Source organism: Neolamprologus multifasciatus, chromosome 10, assembly GCF_963576455.1.
Source record: "Neolamprologus multifasciatus chromosome 10, fNeoMul1.2, whole genome shotgun sequence".
Lineage (NCBI taxonomy): Eukaryota > Metazoa > Chordata > Actinopteri > Cichliformes > Cichlidae > Neolamprologus > Neolamprologus multifasciatus.
Genome location: NC_140448.1, coordinates 17,269,024 through 17,282,618, shown reverse-complemented (window position 1 = coordinate 17,282,618; position 13,595 = coordinate 17,269,024). Strand labels below are relative to the sequence as shown.

Below are 13,595 nucleotides of genomic sequence, written 5' to 3'. Positions count from 1 at the left end.
TGTCCCTCCCTCCTGATCTTGATAGTATTATACATATATAATCTCAGTTATTTTAGATAAAAGGTTCAAATTTGGATTCATCACTTCATGAAGACCTGTTGCCAGTGATTTTTAGTCCAGTTCTTCTGCAATTTTGCATACGTCACCTTTTACTCCCTGTTTCCCTTCCTTAAGAATGACCTCAGTGAACAGCAGGATCAGCAGAGCATCCAGATACGTCTCTCAGGTCCCGTGGCAGCTCTTTGGTGGATTATTTACTGTTTCTTAAGGACATTTTCAGACACTGTTCATCTGCTGGAAATTATTTTAGCCCACCACATCTTTTGTCCTCTCTTGTCCAGTTTATTCATAATTTTTAAGGACACGCTGCACACTGTGACTGCCTTCAATAGCAACAAAGTGTAAGACTTATTAAATTTTTCTTTTCCAAAATATATTCCCTCGTTTAGTGTTTGTTTAGTGTCGTCTATTTACATATTCAACCAGTGAGCTCTAATGACAGCAAAGGTTTGGTTTTACCTGCAGCCCTCTGTAAAGTGACCCACGGCACACGCTTGCTGTTTTTCCGCGTCACCCAGCTTCTCTTTAGTTTGTCAGCTGTGCTTTGTTGCAACATGTACACTAGACTTTTTTGTTTTGTGTGAATGGAAAGAGTTAATGTTTATGTTTTTGTGAACCAAAGAGTGCTGTGGAATCTGGCTTTACTTTACTCCAGATGCCTGCAGCTGGAAATAAGAACCTTGTTTGTGCTTTTCATGGCTCCCCTCAAGACATGTGTTACTTGTTTTAAAAGCACATACATGCTTAACTTCTGCACAGCCTTATTCTTCTTGCATGCTGTCATCATTATCATCATATATTTTATTTAATTCACAATTCCTCAGATGACACACAGGTGCACTGCCTCCGCATAGCCTCCCAGCATTCTGAGGCATCATTGGTACACACCTACATTTCTATGGGGGCTGCCTGGCATCCTCCCCCCTTCTCCTCTTTCATTTTTCTTTTTCTGTTTTGAGTATGTTTGAATGTAAATGACAGATCGGCATTTGTCTTATCCTCTTTTTGCAAAAATATTACTTGCTTGTTTGATTAAAGTAATGAAAATGGGAATTATAAAGCAAATGATTTAATGTTATCTTTGCATTCTCTCATCTTTAAGTAGTTCTGCCCCTTTTCTTTTTTTCCTCCCATGCACACGTTTCCCCTCTTTTATCCTTCCTGCTGTTCGACTACAGGTTCATACTCCAGTCTCAGAAGTGAAAGAATATGAATCAATGGGACACTCTGCAGCTAAACTGTCAACTTACTCTGTGTCATGCAGGGCAATGCAGGGAAAGTTAGACCAGCCTCCATCACCTTCACCATCTTTGATGTGGAGCAATTTCAGCTGCACAAGTCACATTCTGGGTGGAATTATGTCACCAAATATTTGCTCAGTGCTTCGACTAAGATGGTGAGCTGTGCCAGTAAAGCAGCATTTGGCAGCCAGATAACCTCAGGATTCTGCTGACCGCTCAGGGTGTCTAGTGTGTTTCGACAAGATGAACTGTCTCTACTCACTGGATCCCTGCTGACCTGCAATTTAACACCACAAACAGGACATCCGATGGTGTCAGGCAGACGGCAACCGAGGAGCGTCCTGGTCGGTCTGATCGCTCGGTCTGGCATTCCTGGAATGACATGGGAATCTCTGAAATTCCCACCTCTTAACCTGTCAGAGGGGTGAATGTGGCTCTGAAAGAGAGGCAGCTCACATGCCCGAGCACTTTCACTTTAGGCTGCTGGCAGCAGCAGTACACGACTTTATCTCAGTCAAGAAAAAGTCAGTTACTCAATCACCAGTTAGTGCTGTTACAGGTAAAGTTAGAAACTCCCTGAAGCACAAAACACATCTGTGAGTGCTTTATTGCAATTTTTCTTTGTCCTGTACAAAACTGGCAGCTTGTATGGTGTTAAGATCACAGACAGACATTTTTAAAGCAGCCACACCATGATTCAGCATTTTAAATTTGAGAATTTGCTGAAGCTTTCTATTTCCTGACGCTGGTAATTGCAAACGTCTTGGAAACATCACCTCGAGTTTTAAAGATTGTCTTAGCTAGTTGTCATATTTTCTGACAGAATTTAAAAGAAACAGAAACGGAGGACAAAAAAATAAGTTCCCAAGTACCAAAGGCCTCTCAGCTGCTCTCTGAGGTCAGACCTGTGACCAAAGCGCAGATTTAGTCCCAAAATATCAAGGGGCACGCTGTAGCCAGCAACAGAAAGACATATTTAATTATGCATATTCTCTACCTCGTTAAATTCCACTCACAAGTTAATGGTTAACACGAAGGAAAAGCTGCTTTTTACCTGGAGATAATCTGTGGTTGCTGCTTGCTGCTATTTGCACAAGTCTTTCCACTGAGTTTGAGATTCTTACTGAATTGATCAAGCAATTTCAATAATTATTCATGCAATTTAAGATTCCCAAAACATAGACAAGATTGGTCGACACACAGCTCCAAATCACATCCTGCACTTTTACACTAGTTAAATCATTTTAAACTCTTAGATTCAGCACAGCATGCCGGTGTGTTTTTATTTTAGGCTCGTCAGTCCTGGCTGTGTTACCAGTAGCCTACTGGGATTGAAAGAGATCCTTGTTTGGGTGAGTGGGTGGGTTTGTGGCGTGGAGAACGTGTAGCCTAGGTTTGGTTCTTGTGTGTGTGTTTGTGTGTGTTTGAGAGAGAGCAAGTCCAACCCTTGTGGCGGGGGGCCGCCTCTCACATCTGGCTCGCCTTGTCAGAGTTCTCGCCTCACATGCAGAAGTTATGTTGTAACATTTCTGCATCTTCGCCCTACAGACGTGGCCGAGTAGGGCAGAAATGCAGAATTTGTTAAATCAGTACATCATTTTTTAGAGGGGGTCAGGATCCTGCCGGTAGTACCTCATCCGCCTCCGCTTGTACAGGAAGGTGACGCAGCGCTAGAGGAGCTGTATACCAGGTGTAGCAGTGACGACTATTGCGGCAGCCAGACGCAGAAGCCGGGGCGCACTGCCTCATCCCGGGCTGTTCGCATAGCGGAATAAAGGAGCTGAGGAATAAGCGTGCGGTTGACAAGAGCAGTGGTTTCGTTTTTTTAATAGTCGGGGGAATATGAGTCCGGCTGCACAGCAATGACAACCCAGCGAAAGTCTGCCAAGCTACAGCTGCGGCGGTCGATCAGCGAGCAGCTGCGGGACTCAACGTCCAAGGCTTGGGATCTACTGTGGAGAAATGTCCGGGAGAGACGGTTAGCAGGTCAGAGCCAAATACAAATATGCGGGATGCAGCATGTCCTCACAGATGAAACAGCCTAACTGTAACCACAGTAAGAATAATGACGTGCTAGGCTACATTAAACCACCACTTACTTTTCTTTTTTTTTTCTTAAATCCTGGTCTGAAAATTAAGATTTTTTTTCTGATTTCTTTCTAAGTGGTTGAACATTTGCGTTATTTTCCCCTCACTCTTTGGTTGTATGATTTTACGCACCATCGTATGTATTCCTTTAGACCTTATAATATTATTAGAAGACAGAAGTTTATCTTCAGCCTATGTGCTGCATATAGAGCTGCTTGCCTGTAGCGTCACAGCAGCGCGCACCCTGGTATTTTGGGAAGGTCATTGTCAAATTTAGTCCTCAAAACAGCACCCAGGCATGTGCTGTGGACAGGAGTCCAAAGAAGGGGGGGGGGGGGGGGGTCCAGATGCCAATCATTCACTATCTGTTGTTCTAATCCGGACTCTGGTTTACTTTCACTTATTTTATTCTCGCTGTTTAATATTTCGGATTATGTCGTCCGGAGAAGGAGTGAAATATTCTCACAATGCAGCAGGTACCCCCCCCCCCCCCTTTTTTTTTTTTTTTTTTGGAAGGGTCGCTGGGTTTGCTCTGTATTTGGCCTGGATGCGCAGAGTTTACCATCTCTCTCTCCCCCTCTCTAAACTGTGCGTCAGAGAGCTGCAGCTGTCCCCTCAGTTTAATGTAATTACCGAGATGTGCGCCTCTTAAGCAAATTAAACGATGAACATTCCCACATTCACGACAACACAAACCACCACAGACCAGGATGTCGGTCAAAGTCAGTGTGCCTATTCATGGTGTATTACAGTGCTTAGCAGTGATAGATTGCATGCACGGCCAGCAAAATGATGCTGGGGCCCTGCTAAAGATTGTTTTCAGCATTGCATGAAGGACAGCTACTACAGTGTTTGTTGCTTTAGTGAATCTTTGTGCACAATTAGTAAGAGAGTATCTGCCTAAGGAAGCATCAGAGAACACCTGCTGGCTGTGTAATCCTCTTTTTCCTTATTTCTAGCCCTTCCATCCTCCTTTCAGAGCCCTAAACCCACAGCCCCTCATCCAGCACCCCTCCTTCATCCTACTGCTTAACGCATCAGCTCAAAGGCACACAGTTCACATCTGTCTGGATCCGATACGGGGATGGGGAATCCTTAAAAATGTGCATATCTGGCCTTACAGTTATGCTGGCATTCAGCAGTGCATTTTCCACCCTATGAATTAGTCAGGACAGTGGAATATCTGGAGAATCCATGCTAGTCAAATGTTATAAATTTCAACCTGTTTTGTATTTTTGTTTGGGGGGGGGTTGTTGTTTCACAACAGAAAAGAAAAACTGTAAGTAATTTTCCAGATGAGGCTGATTTTATTTTGATGATGATAAACAGCACAGGATTAAATTCACTGACATGTAGTCATGGCAAATAATGTGAGCATCTTTAAAAAAAAAAAGAAAGAAACCCTACAATGTTACCAGATGTAATTCAAAGATTGTGCATATTAAGCAAAAGTCAAGAGGCAGATGCAAAAAAGCAGAGAGTGTGTGTATCTTTGTGTGTGTGAGAGAGAACTGAGAGTACAGCATAACACCTGGATTTAGTTGTAATTCCACAGATTTTTGAGTTAGTAGTAACTGTGGGTCTCCCTTTGAATGTGGCTTTTGCGAGCCTGAGTTTCTTTGGTGTGGGAGTTTGTGTATTCGTGTGCGTGTCGGTTTGTTAGAAAACACCGATGCAGAAGAAAGAATTTACACAAACACACAGGAACGTGCAAAAGTCTTGAACCATCCTGCATTTTTTCATATTTTGTTTCCAGGTGCCAAATGTTGTTGTCATTTTAAAGTGGTCGAGTGATAGTTCTCCAGATTTTCTGAAGGTCTTTCATAGGTTTTCTTTGGACATTGGTTGCTTTTTCACTAATTTTCAGTCCAATCCTTGTACCTGACTATTAAACATAAAAAAGGCACATTACTTGTGTTTGTGTCCATAGATAACAATTTAGCAAAGAACTGATTCACTGTCATACTAGCTGCCTGTTGGAAAAATACATAATTTGTTCCCATTTCTTTAGTTAATCTATGAAAAATACCAAACATAACATAGTTTGATAGTAGTTATACTTTCAACCAGTGTGATTCTAAATGATCCCAAACATCTTCGTGAAGATCTTTTTGGTTCATTTGCTGTAATCCTAAAGATTACAGGAGATGACCAGTATCTGAAAAAAAAATCCTGACACATGACCTCAGAGATGGGCCTGACCTGTCAGTTGATCCATCTACTGTTCAAGCCTCATCAGATATGATCTCATTGGAGGGGTGGTTGTCAAGAAGCCATTTTAAAGGAGGCAAACAGAATAAAGGGTGAGGTATGCCAAATTACACAAGAACTGGACTGAAAATCGGTGGCAACAGGTCATATGGAATCTAAATTTCCATAAGTTTGAACTGTTTCTGGATGTCAGGAGGAGTATCTACAGTGATATGTAAAGTACAGTTGAGGCTCTGTTGTGATTTGGAGCGGTGTTTTGGAGATATGGTCAAAACTGATGGAATTACAAATACAGAAAACCACCATCAGAGTTCGATTCACCATGCAATACCATCTAAGATGTAGCTGGTCAGCAACAGCTTCACTTTCATCATGAAAATGATCCCAACTGAAGCAGTGTGGGATCTTTAAAAAAAAATCTACTTAAAGATATTACAAGAAAGCTTGTCTAACAGAGTTCAGACTATGTTGAAGAACAAAGGCGGTCGTGCCAAATCACTCATCAGAGCTGTAAAGACTCTGTTTTTGTCTTATATACTGTATTTGCATTTATGTTTGCGCATAAATCACTGTGCCTATTTCTTATTTTCCCAGGAAAATAGAAAGAAATACGCAGTGGCATGAGACACTTTGCACAATACTGTATTTCCCTAGAAAGTATTTTTTGAGAATACTATTGCTTAATCATGCAGCAAATTTGGCAACTTGGCAACAATTAAGTGAACTAAATGAAAACGCTCACTGCTGTGAGTATATGAGATGGCAGGCGTTCACGCTGCTGTGTTTGTATTTCCACATTTCATTAAAAAAACGTATATACGGTATGTCCATTTGCACACGTTTGCACCCATTTGCCATTTTCCTTGGAAAATACAATAAAATGAGGAGTAGCTCAAAACTTCTGCACGGCTCGGTGTGAAATTACCTTGAATCATCTCTTTCCTACTAGGATTTATTTTCACTGCTCTGTAAACTGGACGTGGCGCTCACTTTGCCTCGTACTCAGGATGACCTTTGACTTCTGCGCTGAAAATACTCAGCCAGCTTTAAGTAAAACCCAGCTGCATTTTATCTGCCGCTGGATGGCTCAGGGCTTCCTGCTGTTTAAAGTCCATTTCTCTGTAATGGTCCTGACTGCTTTTTAGATCATCTCAAAGAGCTAATAGAGCCTTGAATATTTGGGCATGAAGCTCCTTAGTTTTTGGTCTGTAGGTTAAAGGTGACCTTGCTTTGATGTTCAGAATCGTGAAGTCTGCCCTGGCTGTGAAGGTCAGAGTGTTTACTTTAGTACTGTCCTTAAAAATGACTTTAAAACCTTATCAAAGGTCAAAAATAAGAACTCCAGCTTTATTTCCTAATATTAACTATTTTTCTTTCTTAATGCTCACACACATAGATGATTTATGAGCATCTGGTGATCCCATTTATTTTGTCACAAAGATATTTTGCACTTAAAGGCTTCATAATGTCAACTGTAATAAGTGCTGCTACTACTTTTTGATCAATATCTCATTTGCTTTAAGACCTAAATACATCCTCTAGGATTTGCCCATGTGTGACTGTAAATGGGATAATGAGACATCAGATGACTTAACAAAGAAATGGAAGTAATGTCATAAACACAGCTTGCTCAAAATCAATGAAACTAACAGACCGAAACAACATTTTCAGAGGTTAGACATAGTAGGATCTCTTATATCAATAATGCTTTATATTGTAAATGAGAAGGACAGGTTTTAAATAATGCATAAATCAGCTGTCATGCTGACATAATTTCAACAATAATTCCAGGTCTCACAACAAGCAGGTTCTTCACATTTCTCGTACTGTCCTTTTATGTCTTCTTGTGTCCTCCAGCTGCGTATTTAATTAAACTTTAGCTGTAGCTGATTTTTCAGGCTCATCTCTAGTTGATGTAGCTTCTGTCTTGTCATGGCCTGCTGTAACTGAAAGCGATGAATATTATATTACTCACTGCTTACTACAGCCCTGCCCTTTGCCGCTTTGGTTGCACACATCTCCATTACTTAGCTCTCCATTACATTATTATGCCAGCCATCTGTGCCAAAGATCACATGGGACGTTTACTCAGTGCCCTGCTTAGTGTTTCAGATTTATTTTCTTTTGTCCGTTTATCTCGAGTAAAAACAGAGATAGTCCAAACTTCCACTTTTGCAGAGAAATTGTGCAGATCATGATTTTGATTTCCTCAAGAGGGCGGTGTAATCAAACCCAATCACAGATTTTATGTTTCACAGTTTCACTTGTTTGACTGGGAGTAATTTGGCATTTCTGGGATTTTGGACTCGTAGCTTCCAGCTTTCTCACAGTCTATGGCCTGCAGGCTAAAAAAAAGCTGTCCTGTAACTGCTGACCTGTAAGTGACTTTGCTGTGGTGCTTTTTTCACACCCTCTCTTACCTCACCTGCCTATTATTACCTCCCTAAAATAAATTCAGGTGACAGCTTGGGTCCTCAGGTCTTGGTAAACCATTATTCTGCAAATCTGGGTCAAACTATGGCTTCTCTACTTCCACTCACTTCTTTCCACACATTTATTCCCTAGTTTCGTTACTCTGTGGCAACTTTCAGTCACATATTAAAGACTTCAGCTTACTATATCTGCGGCATGGTAGATTTATTTAGATGTATTGGTATGTGAAAGGAGGGATAGCAGGGAAAGTGGGTGATGTATATCTGTCATGTGGTCTAAATGTGATGGTGTGGGTTTATTCTTCAATGGCATTGCAGTCCTACTCAGCATACGCAGCAAACATCTTACTCCTACTTACATTCCTCTGCACCGTCTCACAAATCCACATGCTCTATTGTTCTGTTTATTGATTCTTTGGCAGATCCTCAGGAAGCGGTGCAGCGTTCCCTGAGCGCTCAGGGCATTGGTTGCTGGTCATGTGACCAAACTAAGGACCTTGTGAAAGTCGGTCTTCCTCCCATCTCAAACTCAGCTGAGCAGTCAGCCTGTGTTTACCATCTGAGTCTGGTGGTGTGATGAAACCTGTGTGTTTGTTAGACTGTGGTGATTCGGAAGGAGGAGGCAGGAGGGAGAGGAGCTGATCTGGCTTCCAGTAAGGACATGTTAAAAGCAGGAATTTACAAGGAGTGCTCACTCTACAATCCACCACCCTGAGACTTGGAGTGTAGATTAAACGTTATGTTATGGAGACTGGAGACATCACTATGGCCCTTATGGATGACATGGAAGCTGCAGTGAGTACAGTCCACGGGGCTGGCTTAGTGCACTGTGAAGATGCAGACAGAGCAGATTCTGCAAGGAATGAAGAGACAGCAAACGTAACAGAAACTGCCAAACATGTGAATGAGGACACGAGGAGTTTAACCGCTGCTGACAGTGTGGACAATACGAGGGATGAGAGCGCTGACAGCATGTGCACAGAGGACAGTGCAGACTGTGCTGATGTCACAAACAGTAGGAACATGGAAATCGGTGACAGTACAGACTGCGGGGATCACAGTTCCAAGGGCGCCAGTAATGACAGTGAGAGTGACTGTGAGAGCAGCAGTGAGAGTACCTGCCTGGAGGCCATGACGCCCGATGGGCAGGACTACTACCTGAGGCTGGGCGACACCCCTCAACGGCGCTCTGCCCTGCGCCTCTCGCGCATCATTGCTCGCAAGCAGCTTCTGCGGAGGCTGGCACAAGGTAGCTATGGAGAAGATGTTTTAATGCCTTTGATTTAAATTCAATCTCATGCCTCAGTAAAACATAAGAAAGTATGTCAATGCAGTTTTCAACTTGTCTAGTTTTTCTCACATGTGTGTTTTTCTTAAAAAAGGGGGTGACAATAGGTTGATAAGTAAACTGAAAAACCTCTCATTAGATCTTTGAAGCCTACCAAGTGTAAATATCACTCATCACTTGTTCTGTCCATTGAAAGAGAGAGGGAAGTGCTGGGTGCACATTTACACAAAGTGCTTTGATAAGTGTTCCAGCTGTTAAACAGGGGAAGGAAGATTCTGATTGCAGGGCTTTAATGTTAGATTGCGTCTCCCCTGTTTGGAATTGGGCCTATTCCACAGTGGTTCCCACCTGATGCCTTAATTATGCTTCAGTGGGAAATCTATGAAAGAGTAACCACTTGAAGTAGTTCTTCCACTTCTAAATTCCAAGAAACATCATCTAGTCAGACATGTGGAGCCACGTCCACTCCAAAGATGTCTTTCATAAATCTGAAAGAAGCCATAACAAATGCTTGAGGGCTGTAGTGTTCTTGTTTTTGTCTCTTCCCCCTACCCAACTGGTTACTTCCTGCACTTCCTGTCACGTGACTCAAGCTTCCCAAGGAGTAAATTTAACAGAACAACACTGTCACCGCAAAGGCCGGCTGTGTTCATTGAAAACGACAGCATGCTCTTTCTCTGTAAGGCTGCATTGTTGGTGCTCTTGAAACACATCAGGCAGTTAGTGGTCAATTTTTTTTCTCCCTCAAAATGCCATGCCACATAATTAGGAGCAGAAGCGTGTTAAGTCTTGTGCTACGTGTTATCCCTGCTTGATGATGAATGGGTCTCAAATAATCCAGATGATGTATGAAGTAACTAAAAGAAACAGTGATATGCCGGAGCAGAGAGATGAACAGGAATGTAGATGGGGAAGCAAGTTTATGCCTGTGCTGGGTGATGGTATGACTTTTTCACTTTCACTCCCTCCTATTTTTGCACTCTTACATGCACTTCGCCCTTCTCAGCCCCCACACAAACACACTGTCTCCTTCACCCACTTCTGTTGCATTCCACTCCTCAGCAACTGGTCGAGTGTGAGGCAGCCTTTAAAACAACACAACTCGGTGACCTAAACAGCTGGTCACCAAAATCAGAGGCTTTTTAACAGCAGTAGTGCTTAATTCATGTCTCCAGGTACAATAAAGCTACTTTGAGCTTCTTCCTTGCTCACAAGTTGTTACCACAGCAGGTAACCCCCTATATTTGATTACTTATATATTGGATGCCCTTCCTGACACAACCTCAAAGGGATTTGTGTCTCCTCCTGTTCTCAAACCATTGGCTTTTCATGCAGTAGACAAATGTGCAAACTGCTGCACTGATTTATAAATGTGTAAGGGTGACATACAGATGTGTTAAAGGCTTTCATAGTGGATCTAATCACTGTCTTACGGCAGATTGCCCCTCTCTGAGCCTGGTTCTGCTGGTGGTTTCTTCCTGTTAAAAGTAGGCTTTTCCTTCTCACTTTTGCTAAGTGCTTGTTCAAAAGTGGTCCTTTGATCACTGGGTTTTCTCTGTATTATACTTTACAATAAAAAGCTCCTGTTGTTGTGATTTGGCACTATATAATTAAAACTGAATTTCATTGAATTGATTCAAATGCTACACAGCGTTCACATGACATTATTACCTAAATCTGTGAATCTGAATCTGATTTCATCGACAGCCACTTAACTATTTGAGTCATTGCTCCCAACTGTTGATTGAGTCCATCTCTTTAGTTTAAGGCTTGAAATATGGTAATTGTGAGACGCATGTATGTAATGCTAACATGATTTTTTATTCATAAAATCAGTGCAACTCCTGCATTTCTGCTCTGATGTTATCCTTCCTGTTTAAATTAACAGCCTAATCACTAAATGGCAAAGGGGCTAATATGTGACACAGAGCCCAACACCATAATGGTTTATGTTTGATTTCTCTAACAAAATGCTTTAGCACCCTCTGTTGGAGAAAAAAATGACATAACCAAACATAGAGCTTGACCTTCACTTTTCTTCACTCATCCTATTAATCTAATCTGGTAACACTCAGTATTGCCCTGTGCCTTTATTAATTATGGTCAACTGCTTAATTACAGCAGTCCTCACATTTGTGCCATATTGCATATATGCAGGGCTGTGTAAACTCTGCAGTCCTTCATGTGTGCATGCTTCCACTAATTCTGTGTCACAGTATATTTCTAAAGCTCGGTATTTGTCACAGATGCACTTCATGAGATAGAACAGACATATTCCTCTTTAATGTCCTTTGCTTCTTTCTTCATTTTCTTCACTGCCTTAAAAAAACCCTTTAAGAGTAAAGGACTAAGTGCTTTAGCGTATGTAGGAATATGGCAGCTTTCCAGGCATCCTGTGTGTGTGTGTGTGTGCATGTAGTCTGTGACTGCTCAGTGTTATTTAGACTAAAGGGACAGATCTTATAAAAAAAAAAATCTATTCAATTAAACTAAAAAAAAAAAAAAAAAGGAACTTCCTGCTGCTGTTCTTAGCTCACATGCCACTTTGAACACATGGGAAATTTAGAACAGGAAATGATGTAATCCAGGGGACTTTGGGGTCCTTGGGACCCAGTACGAGGCAGACATAACACAGATAAAAGGCTGCCAGAAAAGTCAGGGTTACTGGTGTGGGATGAAAAGCAGGAAATGAAAGGTAGAGAAAAGAAAGACAAAGTTTCATTAAAAAAAGCTGTGAGGAGATTCGGGTGTTTGAATCATATGCGTTACGTCAGATTGCTGGCACCCTTGTTATGTAAGAAATTAAATTACAGCCTCTTTGTCCCACACATGAACGCCATAACTCACAGACCAACCCACAGTCGAGCGCACTCGTACACATACCATCTGTCTGGCTGTTGTTGGCTTTCTGCCTGTTGTCGTATATTCTCCTCAGCACCAGTGCACTGAGATATGCTGAAAGACAGCATGGCGGGCAGCTCGGATTAGCTCCGTCTGACTGCGTGCACTGGGGTGTTTTGTGGCCTGCTAATAATATGTTTGTGTACTAATTAATCTCTTGATTAAATTCTGCACAGATGAATGGCAGTGCTTTGTTCCTGTGCTGAGAGCAGCTTTGCTGTTGCCAATTATACATGCACAAACATAGCAATGAAGTATGCCATTGTGTGTGTGTTTGTATTTTAGGCCTTTCAACTTTTTTCTTTTGACATTGGCTGCTTTCTCACTCATTTTCAGTCCAGTGCTTGTACTTGACCATTTTCAGAGGTACATTTTTTTTAATAACTTGTGAATCATTCAAGCATAAAAACACACCTAACTCAAGGAACAAGCCAGCGTTGTGTCTAAACATAACAGAAAGCTTAGCAAAGAACCCATTTTAAATGTTATGCTTAAGCACCTTGTTACTAGCATCCTGTCAGAAAAGTTGTTCTCACTTCTTTAGTTAAAGCAAAGACCGGATACAGGACCTGTGAGATGCATCTGACCCTTCATTTGATCCATCTACTGTTACTGAAACCTCATCAGAAATCATCTCAGTGGAAGGGTGGCTGTCAAGAAACCATACTTAAAGAAGATCGTCAAGCTAGATCACCATCCTCACATTCAAAAACTGGTGCAATCTCTTTGTGGTGCATATTTTTTAACCTGTGCATGCACGCATTTTAGTGTTTAAAATCTCAACATACACTAAGCAGACAGCTGGTGTGGTATGGCTTCCTCCTTGTGGTGTTCCCACAGGGTCCGTCCATCTCATCTGCCACTCCCCACCCCAGCTGTCTGTCTCACCCTTGTTGCATTCTCTGACTCACTGGAGGCAACATCTGGACTCTTCTAAATGTCAAGTGTGTCTAATGCATGTGTGTTCGTACACATTTGTTGCTCGGATGCGTAGGCTTGTGCTATAAACCCAGAGACGGAAGGTTCGAGCGTCCTTGCTAGCCAGCCAGTAGGTCCAGCTGACATGTGAAGTTGGCATCCACCACTTGTCAGGCTGCGACCTCGGGGTCTGGCTGATGCAAACGTCAACTGAAATTATTTCTTCATGGAATTTATAGGGCAACATCACTGCTGGTAATGACAATCATGGTGTGACGCGAAGATGTGCAATTGACAGGAACAAGGATGAGTAAATTTAATGGAAGAAGCAAATGGGGCGGCTGGATAATGGAAAGCATGCGGGGGAGGTGTTTTTGTTGAGAGAAGGATTCAGAGGAGGATATGGTAGGAAAGGTTGATAAGAAGAAGGATGTAGAAAGAGTGCAGTGAGGGCAA

At 42.1% G+C, this 13,595-nt stretch overlaps 1 protein-coding gene across 3 annotated transcripts in view; it reads left to right on the top strand.

The window, feature by feature from the left end:
• The window catches only part of stard13a (StAR related lipid transfer domain containing 13a), a 52,878-nt gene that overhangs the window by 24,096 nt on the left and 15,187 nt on the right, over positions 1 to 13,595 (top strand). The window contains exon 1 of one of the 3 annotated variants that reach the window (XM_085173803.1): positions 3,169 to 9,281. The exons of the other annotated variants lie outside the window; for them this stretch is intronic. Coding sequence (XP_085029929.1) covers positions 8,777 to 9,281 — 505 coding nt within the window. The 5' untranslated portion in view covers positions 3,169 to 8,776. Of the gene's footprint in view, positions 1 to 3,168; positions 9,282 to 13,595 lie in introns of those variants that run through there. 3 annotated transcript variants of the gene reach the window in all.